Consider the following 20,976-nt stretch of genomic DNA (forward strand, 5'->3'; position numbering starts at 1 on the left):
AAAGTAAGTGCTGACGTTTTCATGCCCTCTGTGATAAAGTATGACTTCCTGTAAGGTTGAGCTGTCGTGTGTCATAAAGAAACGCTTCTCTGCGTCTCTGTCACTGGTTTTGTCTCACAATTCTCACCATAAGGTGTCAGTATAACACAGAAAATCTGATTATCTATGGTCCATAGACTATGCAGATAGTTTTGGTATAATATGTACAGAGGTTTAAAGATATCTAACACATTCTACCATCTGTATTATTTTTTTGGTAGAATGACACTTGTGTTTCTGTTGATTTTCTTATGTTATTTGTCAATGATTTGAGCAAAACAAACAAAAATTCCACTCACAAATATCTAAAGAGACAGATATCTTATTGATGAATCCAAAACTATCTGCCTGGCTGAATAACATTTGTTTGTAATCACAATGACAACTTGCAATCTCCTTAAAGCCAGAGCGCAACAGATCAGTCTGCTTGTATTCTATAATGACAAAAACTTGCATCTAAACCCAACATAAACATTTGATCTATCCTAAAACTATGTGTAGCAATGTTTAAAATGTGTGTAAAAATCCACATAACATGTAATAAAATACCATTTTTTATTAAACATCCATACAGTCATTGCAATAGCATGTCCAAGGCTTCACTGTTTTATTGAGTAGTACATATACAGTATATATATACACTGTAACAAACATCATATGGACACAGGCAGAAAGAAAACATTGTAAATATATCCTTACATACATGTCACCAACTTAAATAACATACAACATTTAACAGACGGATGGGTTGGGAGGCGTGGGTCTTCCCTGCGTACTGGGAGGAGTGGGTGAGTCGGGATGGAAATAGATGTGGGGATGTTGGTTTGTTGTTCTTTCCCTTTCTTCATTATGTACACACTGCTGCACAGACTCTCACTTCTTCAAACACCCTGGACAAGATAGGAGAGACAAATGAGGTCATGTGGTGATGAGAATCACTTCAGCCATGAATATGCTGTGAGAGTGTGGATTTGTTTGAGGTTTTTTTATGTGCGCACGAGAGAGAGCGAGAGAGAGAGAGAGATAATTTTCCATCAAAGAGTAGCTGGCTCGGTTTCTGCCCTCTTAGCCAATTCTCTCTTCTTCTCAAAGCCCTCCACTCTGGCTGTTGACTTGTGGTAACGTGAGGAGTTTGGCTTTGTGTCAAATCATCTGGAGTAACTTTCAGAAGCTGTGAAGTGCCGCATCACTGACATCAATGTGCTTTATTGGACAGCATCCAAAAACTCACCAGCATGATTATGTCATCTATACGGCGCAGTTTACACTTGGCATGAAAATGCATCTCTAGTAATGTGATCACAAGTGGACAGCTGTAAATACAGGCGTGAATGCATCCGAGCACATTGAGGATGCATTAAGATGGGATCACTTGAGCCACACTCAGGCAGGCAGGAATGTGACCCCATTTGCTGTATAGTGTGAACACACACTTGTCCCTGACCCTACTGAAGGTCAGCTTTGTTGTGTGCATGTAGCATATCAACTGCATCCTGTTTAGTTGCTGTAAGTCAAACAACTAAGATGACAAATGTAGGCCCTATATTCAAGGTTCAAGGCTCCACTCACAAAATGACCGTTTGTTTATCAATTACCTTGAATTCTTGAAGAAAACTTAGTTTTTCTTGCATGTATACAACATCTGTATACAAACTCTCGCACAGCTCGTGCAGAATAATCAATGTCTAATTTATCCAGTTGTATGCTCAGTATTTCCCCAAATTTGCTAAACCCTTACTATAAAATATAACGTCCATAACAACAGTCTCACACTGAGCAGGCGAGCTACTCGTCCGTGTGAGTTTCTCAAATAGTAAGGTTTAAGCAGAGTTGCATGTGTTCTGGAAGTACTGAGCATACAACTGGATACATGAGACTTGGATTATACTGTGCGAATTGTGTGAGTTTGTAAACAAATGTTTTAATATAGCTTTGGTGTTGTTAGACACGGCCCACATTCATGATTTTTTATCTTTGTATTCTTCCTTCACCGTGGAGGCATGCGAGAAAAACCAAGAGTTTTCTTCAAGAGTTCGAGGTAACGGGCTGAGTAATTGGTGAAGCATTCCTTTAAGTACAAAATGACACCACAATCATTTTCTAAGAGTACACCTGAGAGCAAATTCTTAAAGGGGGCATATGTTCATATTCAGGTTCATACTTGTATTTTGGGTTTCTGCGAAAACATGTTTACATTCTTTAAAAGGTGCATAATACGAGATTGGGAGCATTTCGACTGCCTCTCAACAGCTCTCGACATACTAACGGTTACGGTGCTAATAGCGTTAACAGTACAAACCATAGCGAACATGCTGACAAAGCTAACTGTCTACTGTTTTAATGCAGTGAAGGCCAACACAGATTCTAGTCAAGAGCAGTTTATGCTAAGAAGGTAGTCAGTAAGTGGGAGGAGAAACAAGTTTAGGAGGGGAAGGGAGCTATATGAGAGACCTGCAATCTAAAAAGGTATTAAATAATCGAATTGGCCCCTCGCTCAAATATTTTGAATGTACAGCAGGGATGAAAGGGATTGTGTTTCACAGTGCCGTAAAAAGAAGCAGTGGTAAGTCTTTCACAGTAAGATAAAACCATTATCATTCCCTCTAAATCTTTTACAACCTTTAACTATTCGGTACATCCCTTTACCAACAACATATTAATCTCTCTAATCATTCTTCCCAGCTTAAATGTCTTCATCTCTTTGTCCCTTCTTTTTTAAAATCTTGCCACCTTCTCTCGTCACTTCACTTATTTTTAAAAATGCTTTAATGAGGCTTCTCTTGTCAGCAGTTGAAATTACACTGTGATTAAATCCTGGCTCTCCGTGAAAGGCGACACCACTTGGGCATTTGAAAAGCTTATATGAAAGTGCCAATACCCAAACTCAAATGCGTCTGCCTAATAGTGAGGGTATAAATAGAAACGTTAACGCTGCAAAAACAGCAAATTTGGTATTTCTATTTGACTGACATTAATCTTTGCCACATTACCACATCCAAAAGCAGGGATGAGGAGGGAGCAGACGTGGGCTGCACAGATGACAAGGCAAGAGGAGGGCAAGAGGGAAGGACAAATGAGCTGTTATTGGTTTTAATGTGATGCTATGAGTTTGAGAACACTGCAATGCATGGCTGGTCAGCAGGCATAAGAGTATTGCCAGTGTGCCAATCTGTATCTCAAACAACTGTGCCAGTATCTTATACATGTGTCAAAGCAGTAATACGCAGTGTTAGTGTTAGTAGCAACACATTGATGGATATTTTGTTCATGAGACAATGGAGAAAGATATATAGCAATGAAATGTGCTCCCACTGGTGACATGTTGAACAATCTCAGGCTGTCTTGCACAGCAGTGGATATGTCTCTCTGTTTCTTACCTCTGGCGTTGGGTGTTGGTTTATTTGCCCTTCTCCTTGCCAGCCTCTGGAAGAATAACCTCTGTCAGGAGAGGAATATACAGTTTAAATGTGTTGTTTTAATGGAATAAAGTTCTGGAACATTATTAGTTAAAATGTGTAGACATGAAAGCTGGAATTGTCAACTGGGACCAATAACAGGTTCTCCAAATGTCCCAAATGTAAATGATTAGTTTGACATTTTGGTAAAAGCAGCTTATTTGTTTTCATGATAAGAGTTCATGAAAAAAATCAATACCACTGCACTTTTCTGTCTGTAAGGTAAATATCAAGCAACAGTCAACAGCTATTTAGCTTAGCATAGCATACATACTTTAAACGGTGGGAAACAATCCACCTGACTTTGTCCAAAGTAAACAGAATCTTTCAAAAATCAGAATTTTAATCTGTACAGATTAAAAAACAACAACTTGTCAATTAGTGAACTTGAACGTGCCTCCAATCCTTATGCAAAGCTACCGAGCTGCTAGTTTTAGATTCATATTTAGCACAAAACTTTATCCTCTGTTTGCTTTTAGATACGTACGTTTGACCTGCAGCTTGCAGGAGACCACGGCCTCTCCCTGCTGGTTCTTGGCTCTGCAGGTGTACACACCGCCGTCGAAGGAGCCGGGCTTACGGATCTCCAGGGAGCAAATGCCCTGGGTAGAGATCTGACGAAACTTGGGGTCTTTTCCAATGAACACTTGATTCTTCAACCACTCGATCGTAGGCTGAGAGGACGAGGGGAGACATTTATAAAACAACAGTATACCTCAAATATACCTTCCCTGTTTCGTCGAAGTGCCGCTCCAAAATCCATATTGGCAGCTGAGCTGATTTTTTAAAACATCAGCAGTGATATAGAGTGAACTTTTGATTTTCAGGGTCACTTTCCAGTGCAAAGGTGTAAAATATAACATGGTACATTTCATGAGAATTTTATCAAGTATATCATTTAAGTATTAACTTCAGAAATTTACAAAACAAGCATTTTTAAAGCTCTGAGTTCTGACTATTGGTGTCATTGAACAGTTTTAGCTTCTGGCACACCTCTTTCTTTTTGAGCTGTGGTCTCTAAAGTGATATCTATTTACCATTACAACGTTGACTTTCAGTCTTTGAAAGTCAAAGACATCCAAATGACTTGTCCTCCTGTAAACTCAGACAGTCTGTGCTGAGTGTGACAGTTGGGTAGAATGGAAGTAATACAAGTCTCCTCAGGTATGTGCTGCTCTGGGCTTCAGTGACACTCTCCCTGCATGGATTTCCCCATGGTCCGGCTTCTTGAAGGTGACTCTGGTTATTGGATTTCAGCTCAGCTGAGTCATTTCAGAAGGGTTTGAACAACACTTCCTCACCGATGTATGAAACAGATTTAGTTCTGTGTCGCTGCTTTCGTCAAGTTTTCTAAATAGATCTTTCTTCTATTTTAGAAAGTTTGTGAACTGGCGTTTGACCATAGATGGTAAAGAAGGTCAAACATGTTGTATGTATGTTATTCTCTGATGGACAAAAAATAGAAACTGTTTTTAGATCCACAGATTAATAATAATTGAACTGACTTCTGTAAAATGATTTTGCATGTTTGATATTGTTATGCAAGCACCAGGATGTGTAGGTGCAGGGTCTAACATCTGAAAGGATTTGATTTGAAAGTTGAACTTTAACTTTAACTGGGCAAACACTGTAAAGTGTAAACTAATGTAATCTATTAAATCCTCCCCATCTCCATTGCCCTTCCTTTCTCTCTTTCCTGTCCCATCCCATTTCTGTCTTTGGGCATCCATGTGTGGGGATCTTACAGGGATACCCAGTCACACCGATAACTTTGCTGCTGGCAAAAATAGCACCTTCCGTTAAAGCCTCATCTCCACTTAGCCATGACAGGACAGCAGACTACACTTCTTATCATTGTCTCTTCTTTGCCTTCCCTGCTTATCTCGCTATTCCTCTCTAACAGCTACCCATGTAGTCTCTGCCACTGTATGTGACAGCTCTTTATCAGACACAGCAGGACAACTTATCACACTGAAGGCTTTTATGCTGGACCTCACTCAGCAGTCCTCAATGACTCTGGACTCTCAGCCAGAGCCCATAAATACACACATGCTCCAACACAAATGCCCAGTGTGAAATAATTTAATTTATAAGAGCTATGAAGAGAGAAAGAGATCAACAAAAAGCAAGAGATAGAGGAATTGTTCTGGGAATTGCCCTATATCTACTGGTACTAGTCCCTCTTCACTTGAGTCCTACATTAGCTCCTGTTTGATTTGTCTCCAATACACTGGCATTGTGCAGACTGTTCAACCGCTGCTGTCCTTGCCGACTAGTCAAGGACAGCTAGGACGCATAATCAGCTGCATTTCCACCACGGCCTGCCACCTAAGCCGTCTGCGTCAGCCAGACAACTGTAAAGATATGTTTAACCAGAGCAGCAGTCGACAAGCATAGTGAGAGACATACTGAAACTTCACAGAGACATTCCAGTGCAAGCCCTGCCCCACTTCAACAGCGGATGTTTATAGCAGTGACATTAATACCTCATTTGAAGCAGTGTATCACACCCTTAAATGATGCATCAAGAGTCCCTAGGAAAAACAAAAGGTAGGCATAATGGGAACACTATTGTGATCCTGGACACAATACACCGATAAGATATATATCATAGGTGGTGAAAACACGAGCACAAACCTGAAAACAGGGTGATGGGCATGACACACTTCTATGCTAAGTGCAGTGTGTGTATGAACAGTTGTATAGTTATATATATCTTTTATTAGTATATAAAGTGTATAGCTAAGAGTGTCTGACCTTGGGGCATCCACGGACAGAGCACAGCAGCTTGGTGGTGTATCCCACAGTGGCAGTGCGGTTAGTGAGGGGTGTTGTGAACCTGGGTGCCTCGCTGAAGTCACGCTCCGGGTACTCGGGAGGCTTGTAGACAATACCTGTGGACACATGGAACAAGATCTCATGCAGAACTTCTTCTTCTTCTTACAATACGTGTCTGTACTTATTCAAGGGATAGAAAAATATTGACAGCACAGGACTTTTGCTGCACAGCGTCGACTGTGGCTACAAGTGGCAGTTTGGTGAAAGTTCACAGAAAAAGATCTTTCACTTTCCCTCTCCCTTTCTTTCTGTTGGGAATTGTTTCTATTTTCTCACTACAATCTACTCCGTCACTTCCCACGCTGTCAAAATCCCTTTCATTCATAATTCTGACATCACTATATCTGCCCAGTAATCTTTCATTCATTGTTCACATTTGAAGGAGTGAGGCCGGCCTTCATCGAAGTGTGGGAGACATTTAAATACGGGCACAACGGCACACATTTTCAGTCGGTCTCTCTTAGGAAGCTTTCATAGTGTTAGTGTGATAGTGTTGCATTTGGCTGTTCACATGAGAAATGACAACAGTTGTGTCAAGAATGAAAAGGGACAGAGCGAGAAGGTAGGCATACTGTATAAACACACACGAACGCGCGCACACACACACACACACACACACACACACACACACACACAAAGAGAAACATTTGCCCTGCCAGCTGTCTTAATGCTGTCAAAGCCTCTTTAAAATGATTTCAGTAGCTGAGCACTAGCCAAGAGAGCTACCCATTTAAGATTGAAGCAGTGCCAAAGCCATTTCCACTCCTCAAGTCCTAGCTTTATAAACACATTCAAGACTCTCATACACTTCATGCAGCTCATTAATAAAGTATAAGTAGTACACACTTGTAGAGCAGCACTGCCAATAAACGCTCCATCATAATAAACACATTGACCTTAGAAGAATTAAGGAATTAATCAAGAAGATCACCTGTCTTATGGATGGTGGCCACCCCCTTGGTGACAGCGCTCATCTCACTGATGCCCACTTGGTTCTCAGCGAACACTCTGAAGGAGTACGAGTTGCCCATGATGAGGTCTGTGATGGTGGCAGTGAGCCTGTGGTAGTGCACCAGCACCGAGAACCATTCCTGTCGGTGGAGACACAACAGACGAATAGAAAACTATGTAGAAAGCGATGGAGTGTGAGTAATATGTATGTCCTCGCCTACAAATGTAGCCTTGTAGGTTCTGTTCTGGTAGTTGTTAAATATGTTCAATGTTCCCTGGCAGCGGTATCCACTTACATCTCTGCCAGTTCGCCTCCAGAACCATGAGTCACAACTTTAAAAAGACGTATTGGTATTTTGATAGACTCTTTAGTAAGTCCCAGGAAAATAGAGACATGGCAATCTCATCCAGACCATCTGATTAGAGAAGATTTTATCTATATTGTAACTGGGAGAAAGGCGTTGGGGAGAGTTTGATGTTCAAATACAGCGTTTAGATCAAAGAAGATCCATGTCAGAGTCTAAACTCAAAGTTTGTATGTAAGTTAAGTGTAAGTGTAATTATTCCCAGTATTCCCAGTCAATGAAGTGACATCACTAATAAACAAATAAAATATTCTAAATTGGCTCAGAAGCTATGCCATAGCTGACACGAGAGACATGAGATCCCACGTGGAAACTACAAGACCTCTAATTGGTCGGCATGTAGTACTTGTGTTTCCAATTTTCAGATGTCAGTAGATGTTGTTCAGAGTGAATACAACAAGTTTAAAAACACTGCAAATCACTCTGACAATGTGATTGGCCTAGTATACATCTGCCATACCCCGGTCTTCCTGTCGGCCTTCTGGATGGTGTATCCAGTGATCTCTGTGTTGCCATTATCCTTGGGAGGGGTCCATTCAAGAGCAGCGTTGAAGTCCCAGGTGTCCAACAGCTTCACATTGGCAGGACTGCCGGGCCGGTCTGAGGAGACACATTACTGTAAGTATTTATAAAGGATTAAAAGCATGACCAGTGTTTTCCTCACGGCACAAACGGTGTCTGCTCCCAGGATCAAAAGTGAGCTTTGTATGGTAATGCCTCTAACATGAGGCCACACATTTTAACAGTAGCAGCTGACAGCAGGGTCAACGGTCATCATTGTTAGAGGTGTGATGCATGCTGGCTAGTGATTAAAATTTCTGCTGGAGCAAGTCACGAGCCTCAGAACCTACAAGTCAACAAGCCAGCTGCACAACCAGCTGAGCCGATTCGACAGATAGGTCTGAAATAAGTCCACATTCACACCTGTCGCACACAAACATGTGGATCCAAGTGTGTTGCTGGTGTGTAAACATAAGCACGTGCGACTCACCCACAATTTGAAGGGTGATGGTGGCTTTGTCCTCAAAGCTGTCCACCTTAACGCTAATCTCATAAACACCAGAGTCCTCCCTCTGAGCGTGGCGGATAAATATGATGGTGTCCTTGTCACTGTTCCTGATGTTGACCCTTGCATCCACAAGCTGACCGTCCTTAAGCCAGGACACCACAGGTTTGGGCTTTCCCTGACGAGTTGCAAAAAGGAGAGACAAGAGATGAGAAGATGCAAAGTGAAGCGCGATGACTGTAAAGTCTTCTGTGCCAACTGCATATTTTATTCATGAATTATACAGACTGAGTATACGTGCAGCTTACATGAAAAGGGATGACCAGGTTGATCTGATCTCCAACCTGCTTGACATAGCAGGATTTGAGATTGCGGGGAATGCGGACCCTGGGACGCTCTGAAAAACAAGAATTAAAGTCAGCCGTGCTTATCTTCTATCTTGGCTATTTTTTTTATACGGACATAACCTGGAGACCTTCGTGAAGAAATCCCCCACTTGACAATGTTTTCTAGCATTACCAGCAGCCAGCAGTGTACAAACTTACCATTTGTATCTTCAAAGTGGGGTTATGTACAGTATGCTCAAAAGGACAGGTCAACAAGACCTAAATCAGGGGTCTCAAACTCATCTTCACTCTGGGGCCACATCAGCATCACGGTCGCCCTCAAAGGGCCGGTTGTAAATGTAAGACTGTGTAAATGTTACTACTCCTAACATATTGGTAAATACGTAACTGTCTCTGCATTTGATTATTGTTTATTCAAGTGTAAAAATATTGTACATGCAGTTATATAAATGTAAAAATATATTTAAGCACATTTCTGTTATTATAACTTAAAATCCTTTTAATTTAGGGTTAAGAAACCCACATTACTCTATCAAAGATCAAACTATTAGAGAAAATATCAAAGACAAATATCAAACACAAGTTATTACAATAACTTTGTTCAAAGCTTAAAATCCTTTCAAGGGTGCGTTTGCACAATCCCACGTGAAGTATTTCATGTGTTTTAAAGCCACGTTTAAAGTAGTCTTCAATGTACTCACAATACATTTCCATTTCAAGTCTACAGTAACCAGCCAAAGAGCTGCTTCTATGGCTGTGTGTTTAAGTATCTCATAACTTCGACTTTCTATCTCAGAATTATGACTTTCTATCATAGTTATGACTTTCTATCTCATAATTTCGACTACGGGGATATTTTTATTATCAAGTCTAATTTTTTTTTTTTGCTGGTGGATTCGTGGGCCACATAAAATGACGTGGCGGGCCGGATACGGCCCGCGGGCCTTGAGTTTGAGACCCCTGACCTAAATAGAGCGGCCAGCAGCAAGCTGACAAGAGAACACGACTGAAGGAGCTCAAATTAACACCCAAGTTAGTTCAGACGGACCAACGATCCAAACTTATCACAAAATTCTATTTTAATACTTTTGATATTAAACTTTTTTGTATGAATGTTTTCTTTTATATCAGTCTTTTATAAAGGATGATGATTATAATTTATTAGGGGGAGCTGCAAGAATTAGTTGATTAATCAACAGAAAATGAATCTGCAACTATTTCGACAATCGATTTATCGTTTCATTCAAGAAAAAATGCCAAACATTCTCTGGTTTGAGCTTTTAAAATGGGACAATTTGCTGCTTTTCTTTGCCATATAATTATATATTAAATATCTTCTGGATTCGACAAATAAAGCTTATTGAAGACATCACTGTGGGCTCTGAGAAATTCTAAATGACCATATTAAACAATTCATCGATAATCAAAATAATCAATTTCTTTCAATTTATCATACTTACACAAAGACAAAAACACGTAGTCATTCATAGGAAATTTAGCTAAAGAAAGAGGAAAAGTACAGTATCTGGGCAGAGAGGCCAAACAGGAAGACCCTGCACCCCGCAGCTCTTAAAATAGCTTTGGTGATGAGACACTTGGATAAATGCCGACATGTGTTCCCTCCTGTAATGCACAAAGAAGCAGGAAGCTGTCACCACTTTTTTAAAATGAATTGGAGGGGTCAAACATCACATGTAGAAACCATTAAGTACAACAGATCGGAAACTAAACACACCCAAATCAGTAGCGATAACTGCTTGTATGCTCGAGCTGTGGATAAAATGATACGGATGAAATTGCACCGCAGTTGGGACTTGAGTCATTTAATTAACCCTCTATGTTGGATGGCCGGGTGCTAAATATCAGGAACAGCATACCTTGCATGTTTCTGCAGAAGCAGCAAATGTCTGAAAAGCTCTTCGAGCTTACAGGATACATCAAACCTGCTGCCTTCCATCACCTCTCTCTCCTTGCAGCAGACTCCGTTTCTCCTTCTCCACTCAAAATGTCCTCTCATTTAACTCCCCACCGACCTTCTGTACGTTATTTTGCACCGCTTTTAACCAGCTTTCTTGCCCAATGCGTCTCATCCTCTTCGTCCTTACATTTGTCACCATATCATTGCTGCAGAGGCTGAGATATGGAACCCTGGAACCGACCATCCCCATGAGGTTCAGGTCTGCCTCCAGCTTTGGCTCAAACAGTAATCCCTGCTAATCAGCAGCCTTCCCAGCAATGCCCAGAAGTGTTGCTGGCATTACAGCAGCCATGCAAGTCCTCCTGCAAACAATTCACAATCTGTCTTTGTCTCTGGATAAAGTGTCTTTGTGGGGGGGGCTTTCAGCATATGCCGGACAGTGTGTCTTTATTAGACGCTTGTATGTAGATGACTGATTGGTCAGGACAGCTGAATTTACCCCTGAGCAAGCCACCCAGAATCCATCAATTAGGCTCATGTGTCACTCTCCTCAGTTGACCAGCGGTTCTTGTGGCATGACTGCATTACTCCACTTACTTGTTTCCTGTTTGTTCGCTGCAGTCTGAAGCCCGACCAGGAAATACACTCGGAGACATTAAGCTGCCCTTCTGAGAGTGGATAACTGGGACATGTCAGCTCAGGTCTGCACTACGTCAATGTGACTCGGTGTGAGCACTGATGGAAATTCACAGCTTTGGTAACGAAACAAACGTCAGTTTAATGAAGCAAAGAAGAGGCTGATAGTGTCACTTTGGTAATTGAAGGGCATTTTTAAGCCATTTGCTGCACTTTCTAACATAAACCAGTGTCAGAGGAATAGTGGCTAACATTTCTAATCACATAAAAGTGACTTTGAAGTGAATTTGAAGAGAGCATAATGAAGACATGTTATATTATAGAGTGTTTATTTATTGCAAGACATTAAGTGATACTCGTGCCAGACGACAGAACAGCTAGAGAGCCACCGGCATAAATTTAAGTGAGAAAGTGACAGTGAGGTCACACTGACAGCGTTGAAGTCGGTAAAAAATATGGCCGCCAGATGGCTCATTAGCTAAACGTTTTCCTTTGCCTGACTCAGTCTTCCATTAAATCATCTCAAAGACGGATGCAGCAGAAGCCATTTACGTGCCAGACAGTTAACCACTGCAGGACCCATGTTTGAACCTATATGGTCCTGAATACGAGGAGATACTTTATGTTCCAAATATGTATTTCATCTGCAAATGATCCTGCAGTTAAACATTGTAACTGTCAATTAATGTGCAACCTGTCGTAAAAAATCCAACCGTCTAAAACAAAGTATATACATATGTATATTGGTATTATACATATTTCCATGTTCACTTATCTTTTCTTAATGTTTGTGTAACGCGTTATTGTTAGCTTCACATCCCTTTTAGTCCTTTAGGGCACTACCAGCAAAAAACAAGGTTAATTTAATTAAAAGTGAACTATTTAGTGAAGTACAAAATGTGCGAGTGTCTCACCTTCTAATTTGAAGGACTGAAGACGTGTGGACAAGTGTAAGGATGATTTACAGCTAATGAAAGGTCTTGTCTGCACCTGTACGATTTATGTGCATACATACATCTGTGCAGTCCATCTTAGCCGCCCGGCAGTCAATACCTCCTCCTCCTCCCTGCTTGCGACATGAGCATTTCCCCCCCATAGGTCACAAGTTACAGCACAACTGCCAGCGAGCTCCTGATGAAAAGGTTGGAGGCAAGACATTTCATAACTTGCCCTTACATCAGTGAAAAACTCTTTTGCAGGGACATTTTGTTTGGACTTGGACAGAGAAATGGACATGTTCCTCACTTGTGCACACCGTTACACTAATGTACAGCCATACAGATAGAAGATAGGTTGCAATTGCCGCTTGGGCTGTTTGGACTTCCCCTTATAATTGGTCACTTTGTAAAACATTGGCTGCTACTCACCACCAATCTCCCGGATGGGCACGGGCTCAGCAAGTGTACCAGGTTCACTGCGGCCACCGCGGTTTACAGCCACCACGCGCACATGCAGCAGGTCACCGGCTGTGAGATTCTTGATGCAGTAGCAGTTAGTTGGGGTCAGCTCCTCTTGAGCTACAACCCAGTCCGTTGCTGCAGGGGAACACAGTTTTTGTGTTAGTAAAGTATGTAGCTTTCAGTGCAGTTTTAACTTACATGTCATAATAGCTTGTTAAGGCTGCAACATGTGTTTTTACACACACACATTCCTCCTGACAACTTTTTTTCCTTTTGAAAGTGTAAAACATCCTTGAAGGGGACATGTTAAATGGTTTGTCGCCTGTCGACAAGTTTACAAACAACCTGACCATACACTTCGGCCTCCATGGTGAAACCTCAGAAGGCATGCGGTCATCTGAGCAAACGAGCACTTCTAAAAGTGGTGTGAGGAGATACAGTACAGTGACAGCCGGTTAAATGCTTCCTGCCGTATACGGCCTGGACACAGCTATGAGTCCATCTGCCCTCTGACACTCTGGGGACAGGTGCAGCCTCGCATACATACACACACACACACAGACTTACTTCCATCCTTGCAGTACTCGATGGTGTATCCGTCCAGGCCCGAGTCTCCGATGGTCTCTGGCGTGTTCCATTTAATGGTGAGGCTGGAGTCGGTCACATCGTCCACAGATACGTCCAGAGGAGCGCTGGTGGGGACTGAACAGTGCAGATTAGTTAAGGGTTGAAGTGGACAGTAAGAGAAGCCGAAATGACACTGAAAATTCCTACATAGCCTTCATTCTACATGTGTGTCGGACTGAAGCTTCTGATTATTTTCATTATCAATTAATCTGCAGATTATTGTCTCGATTATACGATTTCTTTTTTACAAATTTCCTTAAGCCCAAGGGGACATTTTCAAATGTCTTGTCAATTTATAAGACAATCTACACAATTGAGAAGCTGGAACAAATTAATTTTGGACATTTTTGCTAACCTATTATCAAAATAGTTGCAGAATATTATCTTGGACAATCGATTTATCAATAATTCAGAATGGTTTCCAGTAAAATGATGATGTGTTATAATTCTGCACAACCATTTCCATAATGAGTCGTCACCTGATGTACAACTGCAAAGATTAGTCGATGAATTGATTGACGGAAAATGATGTGCAGCTATTTTGATATCTAAATGATGGTTTCAGTCGTTATTAAAGCCAACATATAAAATATTTGCTACTTCCAGCTTCTAAAAAAAGTAAGGAATTTAATACTAAAACGAAAATGTTCACTTTGTCCTTGTCATAACCCTAGATTGGGTGTAGCAGGACCAAGCTAGCAGCAGAGTGTAAATGCTGGTGTTACCTGCAGGAGGTGGGGGCGTCGGGGCCTTTGGCGGCTCTTCAACGACAGCAGCTTCTGCTGGAGCAGCTAGCATCAAACAAGCAGGAAGTTAATGTTTTAGAGATAAAAAATACCCAGAGCATCTTTTGTGTAAAGTGACATTCCAACCTGCCCAATCATTTCACTCGAAATTATATCAAGAGGTTCTGTTAAGAATCCACTATTACTCACATCAGGGGAAGCATGGTGGATGGCACTCTTTCAATGACATTTTCAATAAATCAGTCATCATTGTTTGTATTTTGTGGTCGAGTAGTAATGTTTTTGTCTCTGTGGTGGCTTATGTTTACCGTCTGCGGGAGCATCTGCAGCAGGAGCAGCAGCATCGTCTTCAGCAGCGGGAGCAGCAGCTAGTGTTAGAATGTCATTAGGAAAGCCAGTTAGTGACTTACACTATGATATTACTCACGCTGGGATTCAATCAGTTTCAAGCTAATTTGATCATGATACACTCTCAAGATACACTGAAGCAAGCAGCAGAACGGAGCCGTGGGAACGAAACCTTCAGTATTCACAGTGACAAGAGCGGATTTATGAACCCAAAACTGACATATGTTGGAGACACTAAAACATTTGCACACAGCCGAAGACCATCACGTGTCCACAAAGTGAAACCTCATGGGTTGGTTAAAAAGACAAAAGAACTCAAAGAGGAAAATTCACACAAGATGAACTTTACAAACGGAAATATCAGTAAACACAACGGATGATGAGCAAGTAAAACACACACACACACACACACACACACACACACACAGTGTGAGTCGTGCACAGTGGGGCACAAACACACACATCACGCATTACAGCTTGTGTGTGTGGACCGCTTGTGTTGCGTGTTTACACTCAGTAGGAGTCGGCTTCCTCGGTGGCTGTGGCATCAGCTGAAGTTAGGGGTTACATGTTGAGGTTGGCAGGCAAAAACAATACCAGTCACTCGACTACATCCAGTCCCATGCATTTTGTGCTGCTTCTCACAAGAACTGTTCCTGCAAAATGCAGGGACTTCAACAATCACTATAAAGATTAATATTACATGCATTTATTTTGTTCGATTTAATATATTGTAGCGGCACTTGGTAAGGAAAGCTACGAGACGTTATCTTACTGGTTGTGGTTTATTAGTGGACAGTACACAGGCTACTGTGGGCCGTAGCCTGCGCCACACAACAGTCAACACCGTTAAACGTTCTTCGACATGCTTAACCATCTGCTCCCGGTCATAGACTAACTCTCGACCAGTTACCAGCACAAACAACAACATCCCCCCTCACTCTCTCTGCCAATCCCTGGTATGCTAATGTGTGCCACCCACCCCCAGGTAGTTACGATGATTGACAGGTTTTACAGCTTCACAAGGCATGAGGCACCTCAGTAAATGCAATGACTAATCTTAGATAACATCTTAGAACAACTTATTTCTGTAAACACAATAACACTTAACATAACAGGTTAACATTATATGTCACTCAGTCCGTTACAATATGTTGGCAAGTGAAGAGATCTACAGTAGATCCAGGAGAAAAGGGTGAATAAAATGCTTTTCACTAATGTAGTTATTGGTGTTTTTCTTTCATCTAAGTTTCTGGAAGTATAATGACTTCTGGGTACTACAATTCCCAGTCTTCTATAGTTTCAAAATTGTTCTCATTTTCATAGCTTCAAAGCCTGAATAACCACTGATTACCAGCATCAAGAGTCCACACACTCAATTTTATACTATACCTTGAGATTTAAGACATCAGAGCGCGTGCACCTTTGCTGCACGTGTAGTGTGTTGGAGTCATCAGACCAGAGACTAGGACTAAAGATTTGTTTTGAGGAGTAGTCACCCTGTGTTTGCACTGTGCACTCATCAAGTTTATCAATTTCCAGTAAAACTGAGTATCTTTGACTATGATAATATGTTTTTTCTTACCGACAGGTGTTTGATATTTAGCCTCTTGTTTATTTGAATTAGTTTTAGCTTGGTGTACCTAATAAACTGGCAACATAAAGTGCTTCCAAAATCAAGTAACGTTTAATTAAAAGGCAGCAGTCCCTAAGATCAAGTAAGTTATTACTCAAAGTCAAACCTGTCCATGATCTAGCTAAGATTAGTAAACGTAGCTTAACAGTTAGCACTGCATGTCAGGAGAGATTTTCGGGGTTATCAAGGCGCCCTTAGTCCCAGGGTACCTGGGGTGCCTCCTTCAGCAGCGGGGGTGTCCTCTGCTGGGGCTGCTTCTCCCTCGGTTGCGGGAGCTGCCTCAGTCGGAGCAGCTTCCACAGGTGCAGCATCCGCAGGTGGAGCCTCTACGGGGGCCGGTTCAGGCTCCGGGACGGGCTCAGGCGCCTTGGCTGGGGACTTCTTGATGGGTGCAGGTTTGCTTGGCATCGTGCTGACAGACGGCCAGTCCTCTGGATGAAAGAGCCAGGAGGGATCTTAAGTAATATATATATAGCGTGAGGGCTGCTGGGCCTGGAGACAACTCCACCCATCCCCTGACTTTAATACCCCCCCTCCCCTCCTCCTTATTTCAGCCACATCCTCATCCATGTTTGGAGTACCTGTGACAACCCGGCCTTGTTTATATTAATAATAATTAACACAGTTTTCTAACTTGTACAAACAATTACATCAACATTTAAGTAATGCCAAATAACATTTTGTAATGACAAAAACGACCACATCCAAATAAACTGTCGATAGAGCCTAATAAATGATCATATACAGGAGTATTAGCGCCCCCTCGTGGATAACTGAATGTAAACACAGCCAAGACAGGTAGTGATGTGAAGAATGGCATGACTTTATTGTGTCCATTGCAAAATGTTTGACATATGGGATTTGATGTGTTTATAGAGACATGCCATACAACCATTATTAGGCCCCCTTTTAAGCCAAGTGCGCCTTCCCACTGGAGGAAGACAATAAAACCACCAAGGACGCCCGTTTTCTGCATACAGGGGCCATGTCTTGTCTTAGATCTCTACACGTTTTAGTGATTGTTGTCGCAGATGCACTGACTATTTACAGTGTTTACAATAGTGATGTCATGTACAAAAGAGAGAGAAACCTTTACAAATATTTGCATAATAAAAACAAATGTCTGCTCTTAATAAAAACAAGGTGAAAAGAGGAAGATATCCAGTTAATAAAAATCCCTCCCGTGGTAAGGTTAAGTGTGGTAGGTCCAATGGGAACACAGCAGGGATACATGCATCTACATTACATCTCCATGCTAATATCTGTTCTTACACTGCTTCCAACTCTCAGGCAACCCCACAAAGATGTCAAGTCTTTCACACTTACATTTAAAATGGTGTCAAATCGCAGCCCAGCCATGATACGCATTGTGGTCTATTGCAGAGTTAACTGGCAAACTCAACATCTTAGCTATAACAGCCATGACTACCAGCCAAAGGTCAAAAATAATAACCCACTCTCCACCTAAGTCTGGGCATCAAGGTGATGACATTAAAGTGACATCAGAGTAGGTGAGAGGAAGTGATGACGTTTCCTCTAACCGAGGTGTGGTAGATTAAAGCAGCTCGAAAGCAGCTTCAGGCCAATTGTGTTTCAGGCACAGATAGACTTTTAGGCATCGTGTCTCTACTTAACACCAGCACCCTGTTTGGACAGTAGAGGAACATCTGGACAGAATATGGCAGTCTGAGGTACTTCAGGGTAAAAGTTTCCTCTTCTTACACGTCTTTTCTCTCTTTCTTCCTTCATCACAAGGACAGTCAAGGTGTGAGCAATAAATACTCTCTGTAATCTAGTACGCGTACATATATTATGTGCAAACAAATGAAGGAAAGGAATAGGAGGAAGCCACTTAAAAATAAATTTCAACCTTTCTTATCCCCCAGCCCTTACTTTTACAGTTACTCTTAAAACAATGGAAGGAGCAAATGCAACGAGGAAGGAGATGCTTTTTTTTGTACAGATTATTATCACTTAATGGCAGTTCTTTTTTTACTGATGTTTTCCACTTCCGTGAATGAGTAATGATTAAGACAGCGAAGACGGAAGTGTTTCCTGCTGCTGTCGATAATGGCATAGGTATACATGGGTGATAGCTGCTGTATACGGATGATCGCTGAAGATGACTCAGTATAAAATCCTACAAAATCAAGATTTTCAAAGCTGTATCCTCATCTATCACAAGAGAATTTTGGGTTTTGAAACCGATATCTAAATACAGAATATACGCAAGCATAGCCCGAAATGTTAGGCCGTCTGGGCAGATTACAATACAGTATGTTGAGAAGGGTCAATGTCAGTTTCTGTGGAAACCAGTGGCTACCGAGTCCACCGATTAAGACATTTTCCTTACAGACTGATCCTAAAACCGATTCATTGATTTCCATTCATTATTCACCCACGCATGCTACTCTTACAGCTTCGTTGTTCTGATATTCAAGTCATGAATGACACAGTGGGTGAACTGAAGAGAAGAAAAACATTCAAGGCCATTTTCATAGTTCTGTTCTAAAGTGTGTGTTATGCTCTGCTGAGCACCTTTGATAAGTCAGAACACCAGGAGAGCACTGAGGCAGGAGTAGATGCTGCCATCTAGAGGAATTACTAATGAACTGCATGATTCCCACTAGACACACAGTGACTGACACAGCCTCCTAAAGTCCAATTACCACAAGTAGAAAATAAAGTGCATTTTTGGCTGACGTCAAGTGATGAACTTACTTTAGAGGGAATCAGAGTTACGTCTGAGGTTAATTTCTTTATGAAATGAAGCACCAATAGTTTGTGGCGAAAGTTGTGGCAGCCAAGAAAAAAACAAAAGAAAACAATGGGCTTTGATCAATGGGATTATAGGTAATATTTTGCATCATACTATTCCGGTTACCATGCACTTGCAGATTTAACAACAACCCATCTGGAACAAATTGAGGGCAGAGAAGAGACAAGTCGACGTCTTTCCCTGACATGATCATCACAGCTTCTTATGAAAGCAGCTATCTGATAGCAGGGTAGAGCAAATCCTTCCTCCATAATCACTCTCCCCATATATCCTTTACATTTAGCTCTGTAGCTGCTCACTGAGCACACAGTTAAGTTAATTATTGAGACTTTGAAGTCTCATTGGGACTGCACCCGCTGTGTCAGTCTCAAATAAAGAGTCCGTAGATTGACTGACAGTCGGATGTTATTCTCAAAGTGTAGCCTGCAGAGTGGGATCCAGACACCCTTCCCGCTCTGGAGACTCTATGTAGTTGGCCGACTCCTGGAGCTTCAGCAGCATGGCCATCTGGGTAGCAGGAAAAGAATGTTTGGTTTTACAGGGTTAGATTTAGCTTGGCATATATGTACTGTTTCTTGAAATGGCAACTAAGGATCTCAACTCGACAAACATTTCTATGATTATTGAGATAATTGTTTGGCTTATGAAATGGGAGAAAATAGTGAACTGCCCATCATAATTTTCTAGAGCCCAAGCGACATCTTCAAATTTGTTGTGTGGTCCAAACAACGATCCCCGACAACAAGAAACAAGTAAATAATCACATTTGAGTGTCTGTTACCTGTCAATGTTAGGTGGAGTATTAATGACACTGCAAGGGGCACTACATTTTTCAACCTAGCAGAGTATTAAGATTGTGGATGCAAATGAGCCCAGCTGCAGTTCATCTGTTTTGCATTAAGTGCTGCTAAATAAGATCTGATGCATTATTATATTGATGCATGTTAAGTGTTAATGTCTAGAAAAAATTAACTGCGTAGCTTTTATTTTATTTTACCTGTGCAAAACCTCAGTGGAGTATTTGAAAAAAGATATCCTCTTGGTCTATAATCTAAATATTTCCCAATTCATTTTCTGTCGATAGACATCTGACCTGCATGCCTACCACGCATCCTCTCTGCCCTGAACTAGTCCCCCATCTCAACAGAAACCTTCACTCTTACCAATGGATCTGACTCCAGTGTGCTGGGTGGAGGTGTATCTTTGGGGGGCTTCTTCTCCTCATTGAGTGGACCTATGCTGGGGGGAGGTAGGTGAAAGAGCCTGGACTGGTCCTGCTGTGCGTTGGGCCATGGGAGAGTCCCCCTCACCCACTCCACTGGATCCTCCCATACTGCCTTCTGCCCATGCACCTGAGAGAGAATATAGACAAAGAGGTAATGGAATGAATGTCTTGTTGTTGTTAGCACTAATTTCACACTATAGAGGATATCTGTGTGTTCACCTTAATGCCGTCTTTGGCTCCCTCCTGCAGGTACGGTATGATTGAGTGGTTCCACAGGTCAATGAACCACTGCCTGAACTCTGCCACTGATACTGGGCATGATAGGAAGAAGCAGGGACCTGAAAGAAGGCAACATTTCATGTTAACCAATCTCTTTTTCCCAATCCAATTATCCCCCCATGTTCCCTGTTTTCTGCTTTAACCCTGTCAGCTGTCTCTCACCTATGAGGAAGTCTGAAGTGCCGTGTTTCTCCAGGAAAGTGTGGAGGTGGTACCAGAGCTGAGGGATCCAGTCCAACACTTGGAGAAGAGCCTGGTGGCGTGCAGAGTCCTGCTCCTTCTCCTGGTAGGCTTCCACAGCTTTACGGTGCAGGTACCTCAGCAGGAACCCGTTAGCCGGTTCCACGTTGTTGGAGAACATCACCATCCTGTCGTCATATG

The 20,976-nt window shown here is 41.8% G+C and overlaps 2 protein-coding genes across 3 annotated transcripts in view; both read right to left on the minus strand.

Annotated features, from left to right (window-relative positions):
- Window positions 1-3,436: 3,436 nt before the first annotated feature.
- On the minus strand, window positions 3,437-16,720 carry mybpha (myosin binding protein Ha). The gene is made up of 11 exons (XM_076091208.1): window positions 16,522-16,720; window positions 14,308-14,373; window positions 13,523-13,657; window positions 12,923-13,090; window positions 8,963-9,051; window positions 8,640-8,832; window positions 8,109-8,248; window positions 7,264-7,423; window positions 6,252-6,388; window positions 3,982-4,168; window positions 3,437-3,477 (listed from the first exon to the last, which is right to left on the minus strand). The coding sequence occupies exons 1-11, from the start codon at window positions 16,718-16,720 to the stop codon at window positions 3,437-3,439; spliced, it is 1,515 nt and encodes a 504-aa protein (XP_075947323.1).
- Window positions 16,721-17,114: 394 nt separating this feature from the next.
- Window positions 17,115-20,976, minus strand: part of nav1a (neuron navigator 1a) — a 64,282-nt gene continuing 60,420 nt past the window's right edge. For both annotated transcript variants that reach the window (XM_076096434.1, XM_076096426.1), the window contains 4 exons: window positions 20,758-20,963; window positions 20,536-20,654; window positions 20,255-20,443; window positions 17,115-19,598 (listed from right to left, as the gene is read on the minus strand). In XM_076096434.1, coding sequence (XP_075952549.1) covers window positions 19,503-19,598; window positions 20,255-20,443; window positions 20,536-20,654; window positions 20,758-20,963 — 610 coding nt within the window. In that variant the 3' untranslated portion in view covers window positions 17,115-19,502. The remainder of the gene's footprint in view (window positions 19,599-20,254; window positions 20,444-20,535; window positions 20,655-20,757; window positions 20,964-20,976) is intronic.

This window comes from Anarhichas minor, unplaced genomic scaffold, assembly GCF_050575085.1.
Source record: "Anarhichas minor isolate MPS153535 unplaced genomic scaffold, ASM5057508v1 ptg000003l, whole genome shotgun sequence".
NCBI lineage: Eukaryota > Metazoa > Chordata > Actinopteri > Perciformes > Anarhichadidae > Anarhichas > Anarhichas minor.